Source organism: Nothobranchius furzeri, chromosome 2, assembly GCF_043380555.1.
Source record: "Nothobranchius furzeri strain GRZ-AD chromosome 2, NfurGRZ-RIMD1, whole genome shotgun sequence".
NCBI lineage: Eukaryota > Metazoa > Chordata > Actinopteri > Cyprinodontiformes > Nothobranchiidae > Nothobranchius > Nothobranchius furzeri.
Genome location: NC_091742.1, coordinates 96,953,794 through 96,981,793, shown reverse-complemented (window position 1 = coordinate 96,981,793; position 28,000 = coordinate 96,953,794). Strand labels below are relative to the sequence as shown.

The window sequence follows — 28,000 nt, the reverse complement described above, 5'->3', positions numbered from 1 at the left end:
GGCAAAGTTTGAGTTAAAAAAAGATAACCGGTTTATTACAATCTAGTCCATGTTAATACAAGCATCGGTATACCGGTGGAGAACCATGCAGCCCAAAAGTGGTTCTGTCCAGCATCTCTCCACTGCTTATAACTCTGCAACAACCTCCCTAAAAACTCTGGTACAGGCACATTCCTAAGCCTGCTTAGAATAGCAAAATGCTATTGTAGGAGAATTGGAGTCTCCACAGAGCCGCCTTGTTCTTGGCAACAGTCCCAGCTGTCTCTCCACAGCCTTTAAGGTGGGATTTCTTCTTAGGGGCTCTAAATGAATAAAGACACATTCTTTTTAAGCTGCAGTTATTACAACAGTGACTACGTTTACATGCAGCCAATTTCCGGGTTATGATCGGGTTAAGGTCGGTATTCGGGTTTCTGAGTTGATCAGAATAACCCGTTTACAAGCATAAATAGAAAGAGTTACCTCTAACTTGCATAACCCGATTTAAATGCGGACGTTGTGGTAGCGTCAGGACGTATGGACTACGTCCAGATGCAATATGCGTCATTTCCGGCTCTTCTTGTTCCGGTATCCGTGAAAACAACAAGTTTCTCAGTTCGGAAGAGATAGCGACCGCGTTTGTTTGCGCTTTAGTTTCCTCATCATTCCAAAAGTGTGGTGCTGTGCCACGACTCGCCATGTTGCACCCAACTTGTTGTTTACATCCGGTGTTCTGGCGCATACAAGACGTCTCGCTATTCAAAAGACCAAGATTCCTTGCGAACAGAGCACGCGCAGAACACACGCTTTGATGGGTATATCCCGATATGCGTTTACATGACCAAACATTCGGGTTACAAAAGGGTTACCCCAGGTGTAGTAACCAGGTTTTTAAAAACCCGGTTATGAGCATATCCGGGTTTTTGGCGGTGTTTACATGGACCTGCGGAACCGGGTAATTGTGAATATTCGGGTTTTGAAAGGGTTATTGGCTGCATGTAAACGCACTGATTGTATGCTATTACTTTATATACAGATAAATCATTTAAAGCAGACACCACCGGTATCTAACAGCTTTAAATTGCAGTGGGTTATGTACTACAACCATCATGTGTCTGTTATCTTGTCTGTTTCTTAAATACAGGAGGGTATAACAGTTTTTTCTTAATCTTTAAGTAATATTTTTTTGTATTCAGAATTCATGAATGAACATCTCAAATGTTTGGTTAAGGTCTGAGTTTAAAAAACAAAGGAGATTTGAAAAAGAAAATCAAAAGAAGAGGTGGCTCAAGGGCCGAGTACGGACTTGATCAACGATAGTTGAGCAGAGGTACAAGACTAATATTAAGGTTGTAAAAAAACTAAATAGTATATTTGGAAGTACTGTTGTTAAATAAATCCCTCGAGCCTCGTGTGGATGCTCGTATGTCTCTTTAAGTGTCTTTCTGCTAAATCTTTGTCCACGCAGCTCACAGGCAAAAGGCTTCTCTCCTGTGTGGACTTTCATGTGTGCGTTTACACATGCCTTTTTCTGGCTTTTGGGTACATCTGTATCCACAGAGCTCACAAGCAAAAGGCTTCTGCCCGGTGTGGACTTTCATGTGATCATTTAAATGTGACTTTTGGGTGCATTTGTATCCACAGAACTCACAGGCAAAAGGATTATCTCCTGTGTGGACTCTCATGTGTGTGTTTAAACTTGACTTATGGCTACATCTGTATCCACAGAGCTCACAGGCAAATGGCTTCTCTCCTGTGTGGACTCTCATGTGTCTGTTTAAACCTGGCTTTTGGGTACATCTGTATCCACAGAGCTCACAAGCAAAAGGCTTCTGCCCGGTGTGGACTTTCATGTGATCATTTAAATGTGATTTTTGGGTACATCTGTATCCACAGAGCTCACAGGCAAAAGGCTTAACTCCTGTGTGGACTCTGATGTGTGCTTTTAAACTTGCCTTATGGGTACATCTGTATCCACAGAGCTCACAGGCAAAAGGCTTATCTCCTGTGTGGACTCTCATATGTGCGTTTAAACTTGCCTTATGGCTACATCTGTATCCACAGAGCTCACAGGCAAACGGCTTCTCTCCTGTGTGGACTCTCATGTGTGTGTTCAAACTTGCATTTTGGGTACATCTGTATCCACAGAGCTCACAGGCAAAATGCTTCTCTCCTGTGTGGACTTTCATGTGTGCTTTTAAACTTGCCTTTTGGGTACATCTGTATCCACAGAGCTCACAGGCAAACGGCTTCTCTCCTGTGTGGACTCTCATGTGTGCGTTTAAACGTGCCTTTTGGGCACATCTGTATCCACAGAGCTCACAGGCAAAAGGCTTCTCTCCTGTGTGGACTTTCATGTGTGCTTTTAAACTTGCCTTTTGGGTACATCTGTATCCACAGAGCTCACAGGCAAAAGGCTTATCTCCTGTGTGGACTTTCATGTGATCATTTAAATGTGATTTTTGGGTACATTTGTATCCACAGAGCTCACAGGCAAAAGGCTTCTCTCCTGTGTGGACTCTCATGTGTGTGTTTAAACTTGCCTTATGGGAACATCTATATTCACAGAGCTCACAGGCAAAAGGCTTATCTCCTGTGTGGACTTTCATGTGTTTGGTTAAATTTGCCTTTTGGGTACATCTGTATCCACAGAGCTCACAAGCAAAAGGCTTCTGCCCGGTGTGGACTCTCATATGACGGGTTAAACTTGACTTTTGGCTAAATCCTTTCCCACAGTCATCACAACTAAATGATTTCGGTTGTTTCTGGACTTTTCTAGATGATCCTCCATGTTGCCTCTCTTTCTCACATTTTGTATTAACCAAACACTCTGAAGACTTTACTGCTGAATGACTTGTCACTCTCACATGTTTCTGAAGAGACCACTTGTGGAGGAACCGTATACCACACACAGGGCAGCTAAATGATTTGTTGACTGTCTTAATATCTGACTCCAAAGACTTGTTCTCATTACAGCCATGGTCTCCGTTTCCAGTTTCAGGCCCAGAGTCTGAACGCTCAGAGTCTAGATTCACATCATCTTCATCTTCTCCACTAATTTCAATCTCTGAAGAATCGGATGTCTTTTCATTAGGGTCCAGATCTAGGTTCGTGATAGTTTCTGCTCCTCCACCAACTTTTGCTGTCGTCTGCCCAGCCAAGCTGCTGGTTGGGACACCTCCGTCTTTCATTTGATGGTTGTGGAAATGTAAGAGCAGAGGTTTCTCATCCGTCTCTTCTCTCTTCCTTGAAACTGCAGTGAACCAAGCAGAAATATGTAAAAGAAAAATATTCAGTAAAAGGAGAAGACAAAAGACCTAGGGGTGTTTTTGCAATCAGTAATATACATAACCAATGTTGGTAAACACATTACTATTTATGGTAATGCATTACTTTGACAAATAACTAAGAATCTAATGAGTTGCTTTTAAGTACAGACATCACTATGGGAATTGGTAGAAGGAAAAAAACGCTATCTGCAAATTCTGATTAGCGCCTCTCAGAGCCGGTCAAACCAGCTGTCCGTCGCTGCTACTGTGGAGCCTAGAGATACCCTGACAGTAGCATCACGTCGGCCCCTACCTTCCTTTCCCTAACACTGTACACGCACAGTGGCAAAAATGTAAACAAATATGCCTGCCGAACCTTTACTCTATGAGAGTGCTGTAAAGTTTGTATCCTACAATGAAATCACGGCGCGGAGGAAGCTCGTTAAAATGCGTCAAAACAGTAAATGTAATACGTGTTTTAAAAAGAAACTGTGGGTGGAAAGAAGTGAGATTGTGAGGCTCACTGCAGAAATACAAACACAGAGCATCAACACTAGTCTGTAACCCATAAAATAATAATGAGCATCATGCTGCTAGATCAGCAGCTTGTGATGACAGTTAGTTCTGCTCACTAGGTCAGCTGACCTTAATCCACAAGATGGCTCATATGGCACTAGAATTCCAGATAAAGAGCTAGGGGCAAGGCCATTTATACATTTGGAGACCAGAACCAAAATCTTAAATTCAACACAGAACTGAACTGGGATCCAATGCAGAGAGGCAACAACTGGAGTGATATGATCAAATCGACCAGTGCCAGTCTAAAGACGGGTTGCAGCATTTTTAACTAGCTGCAGCCTAGCAATACACCCATGATCAACACCCAAGTAAAGACTATTGCAGTTGTCTAAACAAAATGCATTAAATGCATGAATAAGCTTCTCAAAACGATTCCTCATCAAAAAGACTTATAAAGATTCTTTAGGTGAAAAAAGCATACTTGAACCACATTATTGACTTGAACATCAAATTTAAGCTGAGAATCAATCTTAACACCAAAATTAGACACAACATCCTTTGCATCATATGAGACTGCGTAACTACAGGAGCACCACTTGGTGCAAACATAATAAACTCAGTCTTAGACTCACTAATCTGGAGAAAATTACAACCCATCCACAATTATTAACCTCACGAAGACAACTCAGAGCTAAATCCTTAGCTTTAACAGGAGCATAGACCTGACAGTCATCAGCATAAAGATGAAAGTCAAGCTCGTATTTCCTAAAGATGTCCCCAAGAGGGAGCAAATATAAAATGAAAAGCAGAGAACCAAGTACTGAGCCCTGTGGGACCCCATATTTCAGGGGAGCATCACTTCAATTCAATTCAAGTTTATTTATATAGCGCCAAATCACGACAAGAGTCATCTCAAGGCACTTCACACGATAAACACTCCAATTCAGGTCGGTTCATTAAGCCAATCAGAAATAATGTTTCCTATATAAGGAACCCAGCAAATTGCATCAAGTCACTGACTAGTGTCAGTGACTATACAGCAATCATCATACTAAGCAAGCATAAAGCGACAGTGGAGAGGAAAACTCCCTTTTAACAGGAATAAACCTCCAGAGAATCCTGGCTCAGTATAAGCAGCCATCCTCCACGACTCACTGGGGATCGAGAAGACAGAGCAGGTGCACACACACACACACACACACACACACACACACACACACACACACACACACACACACACACACACACACACACACACACACACACACACACACACACACACACACACACACACACACACACACAAACACAAACACACACAAGCACGCACACACAAAGACAAGTAATGTGTCTATGGTTATATTGTGATGTCTTAGTAAATATTCTATTTGGTGAAAGATAAACTTTATTGTATTTATCCTAGTGGATCTATATTTAAACGGATAAACTAGCAGTAGCACATCCAACGTCAAGGAAAGCAAAAAGTTATTATCAGGAGAGGGAGAATGTTTTAGTGGTTAGCAGCAGTGTGCTAGACGATGGCCCCCTCCATGAGGCCACCACAGCTCAGCAGAACATCGTTGTAGCTTCTTCTGGGGAGAAAAACACTTACAGAGAAAATAAAGTTAACTGCTGAAATTGCAGAAAATAGTACAGTTAAAGAGCAGACTGTAGAACAGACCTGGGCATTTTACGGCCCGCGGGCCACATACGGCCCTTTGGTTGACTTTGACCGGCCCGCGTAAGGTTAATTGGAAATTACAAAATAAATGTATTTTCTCATTTTACCTCATGCATGGGCTAAGGCTGCATTGCTTTTATTTTGAAGTTGTTTTTTACGTGCACAATGACGCAATACGTATAGCAACAAGTGCCCGCGGTTGACATGGTGATTGTAGCCCCAGAAATGTCCGCTCATGCAAAAAAAAAAAAAAAAAAAAAAAGATGCCAAATGCAAGATTTTCAACAAAAATTGGACAGCTAAATATTTTTTTAGTGAAGTCAGAGGCAAAGCCGTGTGTTTGGTTTGCGGGGAGGAGATTGCCGTGTTTAAGGACTACAATTTGAGTCGGCATTACGACAAGAAACACTCGGAAAAATACAAGAACTTGTCTGATGCTGAGAGGGCACGGACATCCGAAGCTTTGCTAGCAAAGTTGCAAAAGCAGCAAGGCTTTTTTACTAAGCTTCATACATCCAGGGATGCAGCAGCCAGGACCAGCTTTGTGATGTCCAACAAAATAGCTAAAAACAGCAAGCCGTTTTCGGAGGGAGAGTTTGTCAAAGAGTGCATGGTGGACTCTGCCACACTAATATGCCCTGAAAAAAGGCGCATTTGAGCAAATCCCGCTGTCCAGGCGAACCGTGACCAGGAGGATCGAGGACATTGCGGGAAACCTGGAGCTTCAGCTGCAACGTGAAGTGGCAAGTTTTGACTTTTTCTCATTGGCCTTAGACAAGAGCTGTGATGTCCGGGACACAGCCCAGCTGCTCGTATTTGTCCGGGGGATAACGGAGCTCACAGAGGAGCTGGCAGCAATGCGGTCGATGAAAGGGACAACGACAGGGAGTGATCTTTTTACAGAGGTAAATGCGTGCACGGGCACTCTGGGATTGAAATGGGAGAGACTGTCAGGTGTCACAACAGACGGTTGCCCAAATCTTACAGGGAAAAATGTCGGACTTTTGAAACGCATGCAAGATAAAGTGACAGAAATCGATGCAGATCAAAAATAGGTGTTTTTGCATTGTATTATACACCAACATGTGTTGTGCAAGTCAGTGCTAAAAATCAACCATGTTACTGATGTTGTTACTAAAATAATAAACTTCATCAGGGCATGGGCGATGAATCACAGACAGTTTGTGGCTCTTTTGGAGGACTCCACACAGCTGTCAGATGGCTCAGCCTGGGGAAAGTGCTGAAGAGGGTTTGGGACTTGAAAGCAGAGATTCAGGATCTCTGCTGGATTTCTACTCTTCTCTTAAGGAGGAGAACTTTCCAAACCTGAGGAGACGTGCTCAGAAGATGTTGGGTTTCTTCGGCTCTTCCTACATTTGTGAACAAACATTTTCAATGATGAAGTTTACAAAATCCAGGTAAAGATCCTCTCTCACTGATGATCATTTGTCAGCTGTGCTTCGCATCTCCACCTCAGACATTCAACCTGACTTTGATGCACTCATTAAAGCCCAGCAGCGACTAGATTTCTCTCACTGAATAAGAAAAAAAAAATCGCTTAAAAACACAAAATAAGGTGTTTGGACCACAAATGTAGGCAACTAGCAGTGAACTGGGACAATTTTTATAAACCTCTTTCTCAAGATCACAGTTCAGTGATTTTATTTTACAGACAATACTGTGTGTCTGTGGAATGCTAAGAACCTCTTTCCAACAATATTTGAAACTCAAAATGTGTTTTGGAGTGAGTGTGACTGAAACTGTTAACTAATATAAGTCACAAATGTTTAACAAAAACCAAATGCGCACACTTTCTTTACCATTGCCTTGGGAAATTTGAATAAATCACATTTTTGTAAGCCAACCTCACTTTTTCCTTTTTGCTCATTTATAACATATAGTCTACTCCAGTGGTTCCCAAACTTATTTAGCCGCGCACTCCCTTCTATGTCCCGACCATGTCGACGCATCCCCCCCCAGCCCCCACATCAGGGCATGTCTCTCTCTCTCTCTCTCTCTCTCTCTCTCTCTCTCTCTCTCTCTCTCTCTCTCTCTCTCTCTCTCTCTCTCTCTCTCTCTCTCTCTCTCTCTCTCTCTCTCTCTCTCTCTCTCTCTCTCTCTCTCTCTCTCTCTCTCTCTCTCTCTCTCTATTATATATATATATATATATATATATATATATATCAATCAGATGTCAAGCTAAACAGACAGGGTTAAAAAAATTCCCCATCACTTTCATTTTTTAAATAGTAAATAATAAACATTCGATACCATTACAATTTCCTTTGATTTCATTTTAAACTAGAAAAATTGCATTTGTTGCACAAATGTTGTTTGAATGCTGGACAGCCGAAACTGTAAGCTGAAGCCGCCGAACAGCTGAGCTGAAGCTGAAACAAAGCAGAACGGTCAAAATGAGCTGAATGTATTTAAAGATGTAGAAGCAAAAATCACCAACAAGCGTAATGTAGCTCAGAATATAGGCGAAGAATGGATCAAAATGCTAAACAGCAGACAAATGTAATCTTTGAACATTTGTCAAAAACTCGAAATGTGAAATGTTAAACAGCTGGCCTTTGAATGAGAACAGTTTAACGGGTACATTTTTACAGTTGGCTGGACTGTGAATTTAGAAATATTTGCTGCTATGTGAAACTGATAGATGAACATATGTTCAGATTTGATATGGGATGGATGAAGGGTTGGATGAATGAAATAACGGATGGATTGCTGGATGGATGTTAGATGGTTTATTGGATGGATGGATGGATGGATGGATAGATAGAAGCATGTATGGATTTATATGTAGATGGATGGATTCCTTTGGCCAAGCCGATCAATTTGATGTCTCACATGCGTGGGTGTGTAATTCCATCTAGCCAGAAGATGATTGACCTCTCTCAACCAATAAGGGAGCTGGGAGGGAGCGGGGCACTTTCCCACCTTCTGAGGGTCAATCAAATTGAACTTATTTCTAGTTTTAAGTACAAACAATTCAAAAACAGGAGCCTGTTAATGGCTCAATATTCTTCTTTTATATTCATTCCTATGAGACTTGGTTAAAGTGATTTGTAGTTCCATGTGTTGCCATGGTAACAGATGACAGAAGTCTGCATTAATAAAGCTATGTACAATAACACATGAGTCATTTAAACTTTGAATAACATTTCTATATTAAAGTATGTTGATACAGTTGTGTCTAAAATGTTGTTAAATATTGTTGCTAAGCACGTTGCCATGGAAATGCAGAGCACAATATCAAGTTAATACAAGACTCCTGGGACCAAGCAGGTTGAATTGATGTACCATACGTGTGGGTGCACATTTCCTTTTAGGCAGAAGACAATTGAAAACTCTCAGCCAATGAGAGAGCAATGAAGGAGGAGGGGGCGGTTCCTGCCTTCTGACTAGTGTTAAAATGTCAGCTATGCTGCTAGTTGTAAGTGTATAGAGTTTTAAGTGTATAGAGCTGGTTGGTTGGTTGGATGGATGGATGGATGGATGGTTGTTTGGTGTGTTGGTTGGTTGGATGGATGGATGGATTCCTTAGGCCTAGCCGATCAATTTGATGTCTCACATGTGTGGGTGTTTAATTCCATTTAGCCAGAAGATGATTGACCTCTCTCAACCAATCAGGGGGCTGGGTAGGAGCGGGGCACTTTCCCACCTTCTGACGGTCAATCAAATTGAACGTGTTTCTACACACAGAACAAACCACACAATAACACAGTATGTGGAAGCGCTTCACCTGAAATTCTCTTTAATTCTCTTGTATGTTATTTTGTGTGTGTGTGTGGGTGGGGCGGGGTGGGGGGGTCATTTTGCCTTGGCCCCCAAAATGTCTTGGAACGGCCCTGGGTGTGTGACTGAGTTTTGAAGGTGACCTGAATTGTATCAAACGTATAAATATTACATGTGTGTAGTGGAGATAAATCTACCTACATTTTACTTTTCAACACTTTGTTTTGTTTTCTTGTTTTTATTGAGCTATTTTCCTGTTCTGTGTCTCTCATCTTCCTGCATCATTTTTGACCACATTTGACATACATATTTACGTTTGTAGAACAAGCGTGAGATAATTGACTTACTGCTGGAAACCGCTGGCTTTTTGATTCCCGCTTCCTGTGAGCCTGCGGGCTGCTGTGAAGCTGTGAGCGAGGCAAAGCCGGCAGCCCCGCCCGTTGGAAACAGCGTGTGTGGACCGACCGTACCAACTTGAGGAATTGGGGGGGGGGGTGGACTATAATTTCTCAACAATTAAAAACACATTGTTTTGTATTTGCAGACTAACTTTTACGTTGTGGTTTTAGAAGACAATACAGGTTTACTGATAGCATTTCTACGCCAATAGTGACATATGACAGACTTCTCTGAGCTCCGCAGCCATTACACATTTCATCTCGCGCACCCCCTAGCGGCAGCTCGCGCACCCCCAGGGGTGTGCGCACCACACTTTGGGAATCCCTGGTCTACTCTTACCAGCTTGAAAAAACGATGGTATTTACTGCTTTTTACAAAGAAATACCATTAATATTATGCATAATTGACTTCAGCCTTTTGGCCTTGCCCTCCACAATATTTTCTATTTCTCATGTGGCCCCATGGAAAAAATAATGGGCCATTCCCATCTGTACCGGGTCGGCCCGGGCCGGGTAGCGCAGGTTGTTTACATATCTGGGTGGCCTGGTATTTTTCCGGGCCAACCAAGGCTCATTCTCAGCCCTCTTCTCGAGGGGGTCTGCTTCAGGCCGACCAGGGCCAACACACCCACTGCTGACAGCAAATTCACACCTTCCGTTAGAGCAAGCCTCTGATTGGTGGGTAGAATCAGCCCACATGGGCTTAAGACAAGGATGTGTGGAATCAACCGGGCCAGGCTGGGGCCGACTGGGGCTACCCGGCCCGGGCCGACCCGGTACAGATGGGAATGGCCCATAATTGCCCACCCCTGCTGTAGAAAAAACCAGTAGAGTGTGAAAAGTGGTCAGTGTATCCTCCAGCAGTCTAAGCCTATAGCAGCATAACTACAGAGATAACTCTGGATAATCTATCCTATTTAGATGGAGGAATGTTGGAGTCAGGGCAAGGGAGAGCCGTCTTTACCGACTGTACACTCCACCTCCATGTACTCCCCCACTTTTCCAGATTTAGGCTAACATCAGATTTTAACCATAGGCCCTATCAAATAAAAATGTTTTAAGCCTATTCTTAAAAGTAGACAAAGTGTCTGCCTCACGGACTAAAGCTGGGAGCTGGTTCTACAGGAGAGGAGCCTGATAACTAAAAGATCTGCCTCCCATCCTAATTTTAGATATTCTGGGAACCACCAGTAGACCTGCAGTCTGAGAGCGAAGTGCTCAGTTAGGAACATATGGAACAATCAGATCACTGATGTATGATGGAGCTTGATTATTAAGAGCTTTATATGTGAGAAGAAGGATCTTAAAATCTATTCTGAATTTAACAGGTAGCCAATGTAGGGAAGCTAAGACAGGAGAGATATGATCTCTCTTTTTAATTCTCATCAGAACTCTAGCTGCAGCATTTTGGACAAGCTGAAGACATTTTAACTACATTCTGTGGACTTCCTGAGAGTAATGAATTACAGTAATCCAGTCTTGATGTAATAAATGCATGAACTAGTTTTTCAGCATCACTCCTGGAAAGGATGCTTCTAATCTTAGCAATATTCCGAAGGTGGAAAAAGGAAATCCTACAAACCTGTTTAACCTGGGATTTGAATGACATGTCCTGGTCAAAGATAACACCAAGGTTCCTTACTTTGTTCTCGGAGATTAATGTAATGCCATTAAGGTCAGGCGATTGGCTAAGCAATTTCCTTTTCTGGATTTCTGTCCAAAGATGAGAACTTCCGTCTTGTCTTGATTTAAAAGCAAAAAGTTTAGAGTCATCCAATTTTTTATGTCCTCAAGACAAGCCTGTAATCTATCCAACCGATTAGGTTCATCAGGGTTAATGGATAGATATGACTGAGTATCGTCAGCATAACAGTGGAAGTTTATCCCATGCTGTCTAATGATTTTACCAATTGGGAGCATATATATAGTAAAAAGAATTGGTCAAAGCACTGAACCCTGTGGTACTCCGCAAGTAACCCTGGAGTATGAAGACGATTTGTCATGTACATTTACAAAATGAAATCTGTCAGACAGGTAGGATTTAAACCAGCCTAACGCTGCTCCTTTGATCCCTACAACATGTTCAAGTCTTTCTAAAAGAACATTGTGATCAACTGTGTCAAAGGCAGCACTGAGATCTAACAAGACTAGAACAGACACAAGATTCTTATCTGAGGCCATAAGAATATCATTTGTAACTCTCACTAATGCAGTTTCAGTGCTGTGATACTCTCTAAAACCAGACTGAAATTCCTCAAACAGAGCATTAGTGTTTAAATGCTGACATACTTGGATGGCCACTATTTTCTCCAGGACTTTGGATAAAAATGGAAGGTTAGATATTGGTCTATAACTCATTGGGTCATCTGGATCCAGAGAAAGCTTCTTAAGTTAAGGTTTGATTACAGCAACCTTAAAATCCTGTGGTACATACCCATTTACTAAGGATATATTGATTATATTTAGAATGGGGGCAGTAACCAAAGGAAATGCTTCTTTAAATAATTTGGTTGGGATTGGATCCAAAATGCAAGTTGAAGGTTTAGATTAGGGCTGCACGATATTAGGAAAACCTACGATATTCAATAACAGTGCTTAATATTGCGATATTGATATTACTCGCGATAAATGAACAAATACTAAAGTATGCAGTGTTGATGTCGTCTGGTGTGTGACGTCTGCTCTGGGTTCAAAGCAAACAAAAACTAATGCATGAATTCCATTACAACCTAACATTTTTATTGCAAAAATAAGCAGCTGCACCTGCTACTGTATTAGCAGCTGCACCTGCTACTGTATTAGCAGCTGCACCTGCTACTGTATTAGCAGCAAAACAACAAACTGCATGCATGCAGTTTCTCAGTGACTTTAAAACATCACCTCCACCATAAAATTTTTTCTGATGCTCCAAATACAGAAAAACATCCCTTACCAGAGTTTTTGAATAAATAAAAAAAAATCTGAAAATAAGTTTAAATGTTAAATAATAGTTAACATCACTTAAATGCAACAGCAAATTCTCTCATTGCTACTGAACATTTTCTCCACTTAAGTGGTTATGATATAAGGCTGTTGCTGCAATTGGGAAGTGAACTGTGCTGGGCCAAACTAGGAGAATATTAAGATTTTCTGAGGGAAAGAGAAAAACAATTGTCTATCTTTCAGAAAAGGAACTGGCAAAAAAACTACATGGAAAATATGTGAAAACGTTTGTTTTAAACCCCAAATTGAACAAGTTTACCTAGATCTTAAAAAGCAGCTCAGATGATGAAACTGCAACTATGATTCTGATAACAAGCTAACAAATTGAACTAGCCCCTCTAAGATAACCGGCTAGCAGAGCTTCTGACTGACAGTTTATGTGCAGCAGCAAATCAACTATCCTGATTAACAAGGTTATAAAAGCTCATAAATGAAAAATCACTTTGATGTGTGGGGGAACTTTTCCAGGCCCTCTTTAGCAGCTCAGGGTGGGACTGGGAGGAGAGTGCTGTAGCCTTTTAGCTGGAAGCTAACCAGAGACAGAAACTTCAGCACAAAGTGCGTTCGTTAATCTGAGCCAGCATGACGAACATGGGAAGCGAGCGGCAGCGGAAAGCGGGAGTGGAGCGGAGATAGTGGAATTTTGGGGATACAGTCTGTGCTGGAGCGGGTGAACCAGGCGGCGGCGCGGCGGCCCAAAGTAAGCGCAGCCCGGGAAGCTCCGCTCGGCAGCACCTAGGCTTGGGCGGTATTACGGTATTACCGTATACACGCGGTATTACAAAATAGCGACGGTGTCAGTTCCAATACCGTCATGAAAAACAGCTGTGTGACTGACCAGTTCCTCTATCCTCCCCATACTCCAGCTCTGCAGGGAGAGTGTGTTGGCTGTGTCAGAAAACAACCTCCAGCTTACAAAGTCAATAAAAACCACAATTCTAAAAAAGCTGGAGGCCAAGTATGAATCTGATTCAGTGCGCAAATTAATGCGAAAATGCACTTTCCTCGATCCTCGTTACCGTGGCAGAAATGAGCTTGATGACAACGCACTGGCTGAAATCAAAGCTGAATTACAGGCTGAGATCGTGAGCTTAGAGGGGCAAACAGCACCAGAAGCAGTGGCCATCCGAACCATAGAGGAACGAGCACAACCTGAACCCCACGCAAAAAGTGTCTCTGGGGGCTCTCCTGCAAAAACGAGCCGCTGACGCTGCACCGGAGGGTCCCGTCAGCGCAGAGCAGCAAGCTGGAGCTGAAATAACAGCGTGCTGTTTGGAACCTGTTATTCATGGGGACGAAGACCCTCTTCTCTGGTGGAGATATGCTGGCAGTCGTTTTCCCCAGATGTCACGACTGGCCCGGAGGTATCTATGTATTTGTGCCACCAGCTCACCATCGGAGCGGGTTTTCAGCACCGCAGGTAAAGTTGTTGGTCCACAACGTGCAAACTTGAACCCAGAAAACGTAAACATGCTGGTTTTTCTGGCGAGAAATCTTAACTAGATTTGCTGCAACATGCCATAATGTTCACACTCCAGTGTTTGTGTGTGTGTGTGTGCGAGCGCGCCGCGCACGCACGCGTGTGGCCGTGTGATGGAGTTTTCTTTTTATAATTTTAATGCAGTTGTTTTGGTTGCAATAATTTTATAATTTCAATGTTTATGGTTATTCAACTCTTGTTGACTGTTACGGCCTATTTGCACTGTTTCATGCTGCTCCTTGATAAATTGTTCACTTGATTTGCGCACAACAGCGGTCCTGGGTTTTTATGTTGATTTATTGCTGTTGGACAGTTGACTCTTTGCACTTGTTTATAAGCTGTGTTTTTTGTGTTAATAAATGTTGTTAATAGTATGTGAGTTGCGTTGTTATTTTTTTGGTAATTGTTTGGTATTCGGATTCAGAAAGGTGAAGGTCCACTTGAGGCTTACGTCATACTTTTTAAGTATTAACGGTAATACCGTATACCGGGGTAAAATTAAGTGGAAGTTAGACGGTATTCAAATTTGGATACCGCCCAACCCTAGCAGCACCGTTTCCGACGCTCTGGTGTCGGCGTGCGGAGGAAGTGGTGGTGCAGAAAACAAGAGCGGTTATGCAAACATCTCAAGCTTCGGATGGAGACAGCCGAGCAGCGTGGGGCAGCTCGTAGGGGGCGGGCGTATTACGTGAACTGACCCATCTGATTGGCTGCATATCAGAAGGGCTACATTTGATTGGTCAAATAATACTTTCGCGTAAAAAACAGAGCTGGTTTAGAAAAAGTTGATGTATGACATGGATGGAAATGTTTGAACCAAACATTTATCGCCGTTTTTGACGTGCTTTAGGATGGGCCTTTCGCACGTCCTGTTATCGCGATAATTTTTCAATATATTGTGCAGCCCTAGTTTAGATGAAGCTAATATTTTTGATAACTCTGAAAGCTCAACTGGATCAAAACGGTTCAAGCACAGATGAGGTTCTACAGTCACCTCTGATGCTGCTTCACTTACGGCGGAAGAAGAAATCGCATTAGGGAGGATGTTAAAGATTTTGTTTCTAATAGAATTAATTTTACTTGTAAAAAATCCCATGAAGTCATTGCTGCTGAGGGCTAAGGGAATAGATGGCTCAGAGCTATGATTCTGTGTAAGTTTAGCAACTGTACTGAAAAGAAATTTGGGATTATGCTTATTCTCCTCGATTAGTGCTGAGAAATAAGCAGTTCTAGTTTGTCGAAGCTTATTTTTATAAAGCACAAGACTATTTTTCCAGGATAGGTAGGCCTCCTCATGGTGCGTAGAGCGCCATGTTCTCTCCAATTTCCTAGAGTTTTGTTTTAAGGCTCGTAAATGAGAATTAAACCAGGGAGCCAACTTCCTGTCCCTAATTACCTTCTTTTTTAAAGGGGCAACATCATCTAATGCCACACGTAAAGAGGAATTAACATGATGAACTAAGGCATCAATTTGTGAGGGGCTAGAACTGAAAATATTGCCCTCTGCTACGTTCCTCTGAGATGCTGAGGACAGTAAAGATGGAACAGTTGATTTAAAAGATGCAACTGCGTTGTCAGATAGAGACCGACTATAGTACTATACTTGAGCAGAAGCTACCAATCTTAACAGTCACATACCTGTCAGACAGGTAGGAACTCATCCAGAAGAGCGCTGAACCAGAGACCAAACAAATTCTCCAGTCGATTGAGAAGTATAACATGATCAAGAGTATCAAAAGCAGCGGTCAGATCTAAGAGTAATCAGTATATTGGTAAATATCATTGAAGACTCTCACAAGTGCAGTTTCAGTACTATGCTTTGCTCAAAAAGCTGATTGAAAAACTTCTTAAATTTGTTATTATCTAAATGGTCTGACAATAGCTTAAAAACAACTTTCTCAAGAACCTTAGAAATAGCAGCGTAGAAATAGGTCGATGGTTGGATAATACCGAGACATCAAGACCGGGTTTCTTAAGAAGGGGTTTGATTACAGCTCTTTTCAGACTCTTTGGAACTTGCCCACACTGCAGACTAGAGTTGATTACATTATGAACCGTATTTGAAATAACTGGCCAAACATTTTTAACAATAGAGGAAGGAATGATGTCGAGTGCAGAGCTGGACGGTTTCATCCTTCCAACAATTTCATCCAACATATCTGGGGGTACAGAGTCAAAAGAATTGAAAGTAGTTGAATCAAAACAGATTTCTTCATCAATAAAACTAAATTGCTGGGGAATTTGAGCTTGAATAGTTTCAGTTTTGCCTATAAATTATGTCAGAAACCTCTCAGCAGTAGTCGAAGAGACTTTAAGTCCACCTGCACACGAAGAATTTAAAATCTCATCCACTGTAGAAAATAGTACTCTTAGGTTATGCTCATTAGAGCTAATAATATCAGATAAAAACATGGATTTTGCCTTTTTTACAGCCATTTGATAGGAACACCATGCAGACCTCATGTCTTCAAATGAGGGCTGTGACCTAGATTTCTTCCACTTCTGCTCACATTTCCTGCATTAGGTAAAGATTCTCTGTCATCCTGGACATGATCATCCTGAGCTTTATATAAAAACAGCTGGACATTTCTTGTTATCATGAAGACGTTTTTCTTCTCATCCTAGAGGCTTCTTCACAATGGTTGTGAGTAGAAGACTGAGTTATGGTCAGAAATAAACACACTGACGGTCTTTCTTTAGTTTCTCTTTTGAAAACGTTTTAGTCTAAACAAAGGTGATGTTATTGTTCATAGAATTAAAATTCAAGTCCAAGTAGGACCTGTGGTTAGTTGGCTCATTTGAAAAATATAGTGTTTTTGACCTTGAAAGAATCAGGAATCGTTCGGAACTGGAATTGAAACAGGGGAATCGTTCAAATTCAAACGATGCCCAACCCAACTTTTTGTCTGAAGTGATTAACGTAACTGCAGTAAACAATGACAGATAAAAATAGATTATGACCGGATTTTTTCAGACCCTGCTGGGGTCACTCAGTGACGCGCCCATTGACAACCCATCTCTGGTAATTGGCAGCTCCATAGTCAGAAACATGGCAGAGACTCCAGCAACCATAGTCAAATGTTTACCTGGGGCCAGAGCGGGCGACATTAAATCCTACCTGAAACTGCTGGCTAAGGATAAGCGTAAATGCAGTAAGACTGCTAATTACGCTGGTGGTAACATACCTGCAAACTCGGGGTGTGGAAAAAGGTGACAACTACAATGCCCCCCTCCCGTCTGTGGGGTTTGTAGTGACCTGCTCTGGCATTTACATACTTCTTGTTGGAATAATTCAAATAAACTCATCAACATGACTTTTTGCAAAATGCAAACTATTTTCTACCATGACGTTTAGACAGTCTCTGCTCAGAGAAACGAAAAAATATGCCTGACAAAAATGATTAGGGATCATCAGATATTTTTAAACATTTTTATGAGACTAATTCACACTCATGTTACAGCCCCCTGTATGTGGGCTGATGAGTTTATCTCCCTCTGTTCATCCTGTGAGGTGAACCCCATGATCCAGCTAAACTCCCCCACCAGAGGGAGCCATTATCTGGAACCCTTTGGCCTGCTGCTGCTCCCCACAGGGCAGCTGGTGCACATCAGCTGATTAAGAGGTCTGCACAAACAGTTGAAAAGCCAGACTGAGAGGAGCTGGAGAGAGAAGCGCAGTGAATCGAGAGGTTTTGAAGGTTTTGATTACTTTATTTGTTCTTGTTTTCTTTTTGTTTGATTATCCTATTCGGATAAACAGGAGGGATTATGTTATGTTTATTATTAACTGAATGTATTATTCTATGTCTAAAAACACACACACACACACACACGCACGCAAGCACGCGTGCGCGCGCACGCACACGCACACACACACCAGAAGCAGAGTATGGGTGGGATGAGGCTGGCCCATACTCTGGAACAGCAGCTGCTATGTGTGGACTCTCATGTGATTTGTTTGTTTACATTTGTAGTAAACCTTTCTCCAGTCATCAGGACTAAATGATTTAGGTTTCTTCTGGACTTTCCTGCACGAGTCTACATGTTGCTTCACTCTAACACATTTCTTATGAACCAAACAGCCTGAAGACCTGACTGCTGGATGACTCGTCTCCCTCACGTGTCTCTGGAGAGACCACTTGTGAAGAACTTGTTGACAGACTTACCATCTGACTCAGAAGACCTGCTCTCATTCCAGTCATCATCTTCATCTCCAGTTTCAGACCCAGAGTCCCGATTCACATCTTCTTCATCATCATCATCATCATCTCCACTAACTTCAGTCTCTGAAGAACCAGATGTTTGTTCATGAGGGTTCAGATCTGGGTTCCTGCTAGTTCCTGCTCCTCCACCAGTTTCTGCTGCCATCTGGTCAGCTGAGCTGCTGGTTGGAACATCTCTGTCTTCTATTTGCTGCTGATGAAGCTGTGAGACCAGAGGTTTCTCTTCATCATCCTCACTCTTTATAGAAGCAGCAGTAACAGGAGACCCGACAGCTTCAGTCTCCTCCTTCAAACAGAGATGCTCTCCCTCCAGACTGGTCCAGAGCTCCTCCTGTTCCTCCTTTATGTGGAGGTGTTCTGGGTCCTGCTGGTCCACACCAGCACTCTGTTCTTCAGGAGCTTCTTCTTTAACCAACACCAGCTGTGGAACATCTGTAGGAAACACAGACACATGATGTTACAGACCACCATACCTTTATATTTACACCATGAGTGATACTGGCTACATGATGTGGGGAAAAGGAACAAGAACATGAACTTCATTTAGATAAAAACAGATTTCTACTTTAGGAACAATAAAAACTTCCATCACAATCAGCGTGTTTGGTTCTGACCAGAACTTCTAAGCCTCCTACTCACAACCCAAGCTTTAGATCTGAAGCTGATGTGAGGAGAAACGTCTCCAAGATCAAATCAGCAACTATTCAGTCAAAAGGAAAATGAATAAACACTTAGATGTAGCTGCTGTCAGTAACAACCTTTCACTTTGAAGCTCTCAGCAGGCTAGAGCACTACAAAGCAAAGGAATCTTACTAGTTAGCATTTTGGGAGATTTATTATTATTAGTAGTAGTGGTGGGTTACTTAGTGACTGAGCAGTGGGCGGAGCCTGTCGTTTTCTACTCATTGTATTATTTTTCAGCGTTTTATTGTGATTCCTTTCGTGACCTCGGTCTGGGACACGTGCTGTATGAATAAACTTGGTTCTTCTTCCACCACAGAGAAAGGCTGCTCTTCCAGCATCATGAACTTCCTCATGGTCCGGTTATTAGCCGAGCCGTCTGACGCTCATACAGACGGGTGTTGGTGAGCGTAGCTGCGTCTGACTGGGAGGTGTTTATCTCTGCAGCCATCCCTGGAAACTCACCTCACTCCACCCAGACATTGTTCTTTACGTCGTATTAAACCAGCTGTGATCAGCTTCCCCAGGAGCTGGAGCTTTTCACTGCAGGACTCAAAGCTTACATCACTCTCGCAGACGGAGTTAAAGTTAGGCGGACATGTTGTTTTACATTGTTGCTGCTGTCCTGCACAGCATGAAGGAAAAGGGGAAGAAGCCCAAGTGCTGCACACAGGGTTCACACAGGTGTTGCTGGTATGATCAGAACATCCCAAACTAACACCAACGTAGATACACAATAAACAACTTGTATTAAGTACTGATGAGCTATCTGCAGGGGAACAGGACCAGCTGGCATCCTCACACCAAAAGGAGGAACGGGTGTCTTTTATAAACCAGCCAGGCACTAACTGGTGTGTTTCCATTACCGAAACTTCCCAGTATGACCGTCTCCACTTCACCGGAGCCAGCCGAACCGGTCGTTTTCCTAGTGCAACGTTAAAATCATGGTTGTTACAGTTTTATTTAGTCGTGTTCACTTGTTATCGAATCTTCCTCTCATCATCAACCATCTAAAACCTCACTCTTCATTGTAGCACCTGCCTGCAGCTCAGCAGGTCTGGTGCTCCCTGTCTCACCCTCAGCAGGTCTGCTGCTCCCTGTCTCACCCTCAGCAGGTCTGGCTCTGCCTGTCTCACCCTCAGCAGGTCTGGCTCTGCCTGTCTCACCCTCAGCAGGTCTGGTGCTCCCTGTCTCACCCTCAGCAGGTCTGCTGCTCCCTGTCTCACCCTCAGCAGGTCTGGTGCTCCCTGTCTCACCCTCAGCAGGTCTGGCTCTCCCTGTCTCACCCTCAGCAGGTCTGGCTCTGCCTGTCTCACCCTCAGCAGGTCTGGTGCTCCCTGTCTCACCCTCAGCAGGTCTGGCTCTCCCCATTTCACCCTCAGCTGGTCTGGCTCTCCCTGTCTCACCCTCAGCAGGTCTGGCTCTCCCTGTCTCACCCTCAGCAGGTCTGGTGCTCCCTGTCTCACCTTCTTCATCATTTTCCTGCTGAACTTCCTCTGGTCTCTTATATGAAAAGAGTAACATCAATAAGGTATAAAAAATGAAATGTGATGAGAATGTCACAAACAAGCAACAATCACACTTACAAATTCCATTTTTATGTGGAGAGTCTACTTTTTTATTTATTTCGTGTCAAATGGTTTGTGTCTGTTACTGTCGAATCGTGTCAAGTTCACCATTTTTTGTTGACTAGCAGTGTTGTTTAATGTTTAATGCTGCCTAGCAAGATGTTTACGTTAGTCAGCCAGTCTAGCGTTTGACCAGAAATACAATTATCCTCTTGGACTAAATTATTACCAACTCACATTTCCTTTCTTTCTTTTTTTGCCCATGAGAAGAACTCGCAGAGCTGCTGTCATCCCGGCTCTGACTCCCGCTTCACTCAGCCAGCCTTACTGCCTGAGGGGAGGGGCTGTGTCAGTGAGAAGTCTGCGGTATCTTTCAAAATAAAAGCTCGCAAGTCAAATATTTCAAAATAAATTTTTTTCTTCTCCATGTTATTGGGGGGGACGAATGTGCGTTTGTCCAATATTGGAGGGGACATGTCCCATCAGTCCCCCCCCCCCCCCCCCCAGTTCCTACGCCCTTGCCCAGAATATCTAAAATTAGGATGGGGAGCAGATCTTGTAGTTATCAGGCTCCTCTCCTGTGGAACCAGCTCCCAGCTTTAGTCCGTGAGGCAGACACCTTGTCTACATTTAAGACTAGACTTAAAACATTTTTATTTGATAGGGCCTATGATTAAAATCTGATATTAGCCTAGATCTGGACAAGTGGGGGAGTAGAGGGAGGTGGAGTGTACAGTCGGTAAAGACGGCTCTCCCTTGCTCTGCCTCCAACATGCCTCCATCTAAATAGGATAGATTATCCAGAGTTATCTCTGTAGTTATGCTGCTATAGGCTTAGACTGCTGGAGGATACACTGACCACTTTCCACACTCTACTACTTTCTTCTACAATCTGCTCTTTAACTGTATTATTTCCTGCTATTTCAGCTGTTAACTTTATTTTCTCTCCAAGTGTTTTTCTCCCCAGAAGAAGCTACAATGATGTTCTGCTGAGCTGTGGTGGCCTCATGGAGGGGGCCATCGTCTAGCATACTGCTGCTAACCACAAACTTTCTCCCTCTCCTGATAATAAATTTTTGCTTTCCTTAACGTTGGATGTGCTACTGCTAATTTATCCCTTTAATACCATACCATACTATATTTATTTATAAAGTACCATTTCAAAATAGCATGGCAGCTAACCAAAGTGCTGTACATAAAAAACCAAATGCTTGACCAAGAAACACAATAAGAACAGGCAAAATACATAAGACCAAAGCATAAATAGTCAGAGATAAAAATTTCTACTAAAAACAATAAAGTAGGAGGACAGTTAACAGCACTATAAAATAAAATAATGTGACGAATAATAAAAACATTTGAAATGGCACAAATAAAACGAAATAAAATACCAGATGGTGCGAGGTGCCAAAAGTGAGCAACTAAATCATAAAAATGGAATTAAAAACTCAAATCTGGTGCTAGATTGTCATGAAAAGTGTCACGGAGGGAAGGCTATGCTAAAGAAGTGCGTTTTCAGGGCCAACTTGAAACTGCTAACAGAGGGAGCCAGACGCACATGGAGGGGCAGAGATTTCCAGAGTTCTGGGGCTGCATAAGAGAACGCACGCTCCCCCGTGATTTGTACCGAACCTTCGGAACAACAAGCAGCAGATAATCTGCTGACCGAAGGGCACGGGTTTGAACATATGGGGTCAGCAGGTCCATCAGATAGGATGGGGATGGGCAGTACAAAGCCTTGTAAACATATAACAAGACCTTGAAGTTAATCCTAAATTTGACTGGGAGCCAGTGTAAATCTGCAAGGATGGGTGTGATGTGCATGCGTCTGTCGGTGTTGGTTAAAAATCTGGCCGCGGCATTTTGAACCTTCTGCAGTTTGCTTAAGGCTGAAGCATTAATCCCAATAAGGACAGAATTTGCGTAATCCAGACGTGAAGTAATAAAAGCATGAATGACTGACTCAAGATCCGGGCGTTTGAGGATTGACTTAAGATGAGTGATGCGGCGGAGTTGGAAAAAGCAGGACTTGACAGTAGCGTTGACTTGTGAAGACATTGAAAGGTCAGAGTCCAGTTTCACACCTAGGCTAGTGGCACATGATTTGAGATTTAGTGGGAGAGTTGAGACATCTAAAGCACCATTCATGTTAGTGGGGCTAAAAAGTAAGGCATCTGATTTGCTGTCATTTAATCGTAGGCAGTTTTGAGAAAGCCAGGATCTGACCTGGGAGAGGCATTCTGACATTATAGAAAATGAGTGCTGTTGGTTGATTTGAAGGTAGATCTGGCAATCATCTGCATAAAAGTGGTAGTTAACCCCGATGAGACTTGCTAAAATCTTACCAAGTGGTAGTATGTAAATTGAAAAGAGGAGAGGACCCAGGATGGAGCCCTGTGGTACACCCCATGGAAGTGGGACATTGGGAGAAGAGCAGTCTCCAACAAGAACACTAAAACACCGACCATTAAGGTACGACTTAAACCATTCGAGGGCAGTACCGGTCACACCCACCCAAAATTCAAGTCTGTGAAGTAAGATGGTGAGGTCTACAGTGTAGAATGCTGCGGACAGGTCGAGTAAGAGTAACAGCACATGGGAGCCAGAGTCAGTCAGAATCAAGATGTCATCGAGTACCCTAATGTGTACAGACTCTGTGCTGTAATTACATCTAAAACCTGATTGGAATGGGTCAAGAAGCCCACTGTCATCTAGGTGAGAAGTAAGCTGCGTGAGAGCCAGTTTCTCAACTACTTTTGAGATGAATGGAAGTTTTGAGATTGGGCGATAATTGGCACAGTCAGACTAGTCAAGGCCTGGTTTCTTCAATAGCGGCTGAACAACTGCATTTTTAAAAGCAGCTGGAAACACACCAGAGGAGAAGCTGGAATTGACAATATCCAAAACAGCAGGGGCCACCGCTGGAAGGACATTGCGCAGCAGTCTTGGAGGAAGGCTGTCCTCTGGAGAGCCTGAGGGCTTCATAGCCAAGATTAGATCAACCAGGGAAGAGAGTGTCACATGAGCAAAGCAAGAGAATGAGGGTGGACAGTGAGGTTCCACACAGGTAACCCCGTCTGAGTAAGAGAAACCGGTTCTAATTTCCTGAATTTTATGCAGGAAAAAGTTTTGAAACTCATTGCAAAGAGCCCCTGTAGAGGGAGAAGAGTTGGGAGATTCTCTAAGGGATAGTACAGAGGTGAGGACACTGTACAGTTTCTTCTGGTCGTTTTTATGCCTAGTGATTATATTTGCAAAATATCTGTTTCTAGCTGTGTGGACAGCTTTCTGATAGCGGGTCAAAGAATCCTTGAATAATTTGTAGATTTGCAGCTTGTCCTTCCGCCACCGGCGTTCGCAGACCCTACATTGGCGTCTTAGGGCACGAGTCTCCTCATTGAGCCAAGGGCCTGCCACAGTTTTTTTATGTCTGGATTTTAGAGGAGCGACTGCATTTAAAACAGTTGAGCAGGTAGAGTTGAAAGAGGTCAGCAGCTCCTCAACTCCTACACAGGTGGAATCAGGTTGGGAAGTGGATAGAATCGCAGCTAGGCTAGATGCTAATAGATTGGTGGTGAAAGGGGAAATTATTCTTGTAAGGTGTTGATTATGTTGCCTTTTGGATGGAGGTGTCAAGCCACAGATATTAAAAATAATAGGAGAATGATCAGAGATACATGCAGAGTCAACAATCAGTTCAGAGATACAGATCCCAAATGACAAAACCAAGTCTTAAAATGTGCGATCCTGAATGGGTGGGTGACTGGACCTGTTGCTGGAGACCAAAACAATCTAAAATGTCTAAAAAGCCACCAACAAGAGGTCTGTCAGGGCAGCAAACATGTATATTAAAATCACCAAGAATAATCCCAGAGTCATATTTTGGATGAAAGTCTGTTAAAATTCCGATAAAAAGTTTGAATTGTACTTAGGTGGGCGATAGCAGAGAATAAACAGCAGTGGAGGACTAAAGTCCACCTCAAAAGCCATAAACTCAAAGCTGGCTGGAATCACTGGTATAGTACGTTTTTTAGGGTGGAAAGAGGATCTGAACATGGTTAGTAATCCACCACCACGACCAGTGAGCCTGGGCTCGTTCAGAACCTGACAGTCTGAAGAACAGAGCTCTGACAGAGCAGCTGACTCACCAGGAAGAACCCAGGTCTCGTTCATGCAGAACAATGTCACCTCATGCTGGAAAAAATAATACCTTAAAATGAGGGTTTCATTCCCAATTGACTGGGCGTTTAGGAGAGCTACCCTGAAGATTGGTGGAAGACCCTAATCAGCTGACCGGGGTGACTGGGCCGCTTGGGCCACCGTAGGATAGCAAAGGTTAGCTTGGTTGACGCCACGGTGCATCCACGGGTTGGTGGTTGAGGAATTCCGGCGACTGGATTCCTCAAAGAATCTTCGACAGAGCGATGGAATGCGGAAGGTCCGATGATCTCCATGTATCAACTCTGGTGACAGGTGAGGTTTACATCCCATGCACGAACGGCCGGAGGAGGCTCTGAGCTGCACTTTGGAACCCCCGCGTTTGCCACGTCTGCGGGACCGCCGTAAACAGCGGGGCGAAGGACCGTCTTAGATCCAAACAGCGGTGATAGGCAAATCCAAGTTTATGCCGAAGTTCAAGAAGGGTGAGGCGATAATAGCGAAAATTTGAGCTACTATCCACCAAAGAGCAACACAGGAAAATAAAAAGCAAAAACAACAATCGGGAAAGCAGACGGCAGGCCGTGGATGGCGCCATCTTGACAGGCATCTGATTAAATTGCCTTCTGGACGCCTCCCTGGTGAGGTTTTCCTGGTACGTCCAAACGGTAGGATACCTAAAGGGAGACCCAGGGAGGGACTACGTCTCTTGCCTGGCCAGGGAACACCTTTAATCATAGATCCACTAAGATAAATACTATAAAGTTTATCTCTCGCCAAATAGAATATTTACTAAGCAATCACAATGTAACCATAGACACATTGGTGTGTGTGTGTGTGTGTGTGTGTGTGTGTGTGTGTGTGTGTGTGTGTGTGTGTGTGTGTGTGTGTGTGTGTGTGTGTGTGTGTGTGTGTGTGTGTGTGTGTGTGTGTGTGTGTGTGTGTGTGTGTGTGTGTGTGTGTGTGTGTGTGTGTGTGTGTGTGTGTGTGTGTGTGTGTGTGTGTGTGTGTGTGTGTGTGTGTGTGTGTGTCTGCTCTGTCTTCTCGATCCCCAGTGAGTCATGGTGGATGGCTGCTTATACTGAGCCGGGATTCTCTGGAGGTTTCTTACTGTTAAAAGGGAGTTTTCCTCTCCACTGTCGCTATATGCTTGCTTAGTATGAGGATTGCTGTAAAGGATGCAATTTGCTGGGTTCCTTATATAGGAAACATTTTTTCTGATTGGCTTAATGAACTGACCTGAATTGGAATGTTTATTATGTGAAGTGCCTTGAGATGACTCTTGTCGTAATTTGGCGCTTTATAAATAAAATTGAATTGTGTTTGTGCGCACCGCGGGAGCGAGCAATGAGCATGTGCGTTTTTGCAGCTTGCAGTGTTGCCAACTTAGCGACTTTGTCGCCATTTCTAACGACTTTTCAGACCCCCTTAACGACTTTTTTTTTTCAAAATAGTGCCTAGCGACTAATCTGGCATTATTTCTGACCCCCCTCAGCTGCTTTCTTTCTTCTACTAAAAGATTCAAACTATTAGTTACGTGAGTTAAAAACATGTTTCATGTATTGCCAAAATGTATTTTGAGAAAAGAAATGAACATGCATGTAAATTGTTACTATGGTAATTTGAAGGATGAAGAAAGAAAAGATTGTAAAAGCTATAGCTGTGAGAATAAGAGATGAGAATTTTATTTAGCTGTAAACAATAATTGCATTATTGTTGTGCAGGCTAGGTTTTTATGCTCGGTACGGGACTGAAGTGGATTGGAGTCCTGGATTCTCTCCGGATGGAGGTGGCGAGCCTGTGCCCGAACTGAACTGTATCCCGATCAGGAGAACATCATTCTTCTATACTGAGCCAACATTCCAGTGGTAACCACTCAGACCACTGAACCTGAGTTTTACAAGACCGAGGAGACTTTCTTTTTGACTAGACTACGACCAAATAGAAGACTGACTTTGAGCCCAGCCTGACTAGGTTTACTGATATAGGGGGAAAGGCCTAATTGTTTAATTATATGTCTATTACAGCTGCTGTATTTTTTGTTCTATTTTCATATTTCAATATAAAATTACAAATCTGGTGCAACTGTGTTTTTGCTCATTCTTTGGATCCAGCTATTCCATTTCCCACTCACTGGTAATTTGTAAGGTAATCCTGTTGGACCTAGAGTCTGGCCTATTTATCATTATTTTTTGAATAAGTGGTAACTTAATCTGACGCCAGGGTTACAATAGACTGACAATATATTCATTCATCCACCAGTACCTGTGTCCATGCTGTCCAGGTCCAGGTGGTGAAGAACACACGATGAATCCGTCCCAGCTGATGGATGATCCTGAAGTGGTAGCAGGTTTTCTTTAGCCGTGTTTAGCTAACAGCTGCAATAGAAACAAAGCAGGAGAGCTGATTAAGATGCTGCTTCAGAACAACGCAGGAGATTAAAGATCCAACGCTTTGGTTCTGGCCAAAGGAACAGCAGCAGATCCAGAGGGCAGGAAGTCTAGAGAAAAGCTTTTCTCACCCACAACCTGATCCTAGAGCTCCGATTGTCACGAAGACCGCAGAATATCTTCTCTGCTTCTGGAAAGAACTCCACCAAGTTGTTGAGGAGGAGAAGAAAGTTTCCACAGCCTGGTGAGAAGGTTTCTGCAGCAGCAGCAGTTAGTCGCTTTAGCTGATCAACTCTCCCAGAGACTGAAGTGAAGACGTTTTTACTGCAGAGCCTCAAATGTTCTCCTCACACACCACAACAACAAGCTAGCTCCGCTAGCAGCTTCCGGTTTCTGCTTCTTCTGGTGGTTGATGACCAGCGTAAAGGTGCACTAGCGCCACCTGCTGGAGCAGAATAAAACACACCTGGCTCTCATACATAAATGACACTTCTGGAAATAGATGGACGTGACTTTAGGCTCCCTTTGTAGTGGTCACACATTATAGCGTGACGACTGCAAATTAATTCTGACCAATAAGATGTGATGATTTCTGATGATTCCATATAAATATGAAATATAAACCTGATTGATCTTTGAATGTTTAATCAGAATATTCTAGTTACTTTTACTTGTTCAGGGATCATGAACACATGTTGTATTAATTCAGACAGAGTCAGGTATATAGTTAAAAAGGAATTTTATTTTTTCTAAACTAATGATTATACATGACAATATATGAATAATGAGCAAAAAAAGCAGCAGCACAGAAATGTGAGCTCACCCCAACTACACTGAGAAAGTCAGAGGAGGACAGAAATATCCAGCTAACATGGACCCAGCAGCCAGGTCCAGGTGGAAAGAGCAGAACCGGACCAGACCGGTCCACCTG

General features: G+C 43.0%; 2 protein-coding genes across 3 annotated transcripts in view; both read right to left on the bottom strand.

The window, feature by feature from the left end:
* The window catches only part of LOC129154107 (zinc finger protein 892-like), a 338,014-nt gene that overhangs the window by 287,931 nt on the left and 22,083 nt on the right, over positions 1 to 28,000 (bottom strand). The gene's annotated exons all lie outside the window — the stretch shown is intronic.
* On the bottom strand, positions 14 to 27,447 carry LOC129154103 (zinc finger protein 568-like). Its single transcript, XM_070548442.1, has 4 exons — positions 27,201 to 27,447; positions 26,945 to 27,057; positions 18,216 to 18,704; positions 14 to 3,232 (listed from the first exon to the last, which is right to left on the bottom strand). The coding sequence occupies exons 2-4, from the start codon at positions 26,952 to 26,954 to the stop codon at positions 1,449 to 1,451; spliced, it is 2,283 nt and encodes a 760-aa protein (XP_070404543.1). The 5' UTR covers positions 26,955 to 27,057; positions 27,201 to 27,447; the 3' UTR covers positions 14 to 1,448.

Excerpts from the sequence above, each read along its gene's own strand:
- LOC129154103 (XM_070548442.1), bottom strand. Across the intron at positions 3,233-18,215 it reads CAGGTCTTCTGAGTCAGATG|TTTCAAGGAAGAGAGAAGAG; the intron begins GTAAGTCTGTCA and ends GGTTCACTGCAG.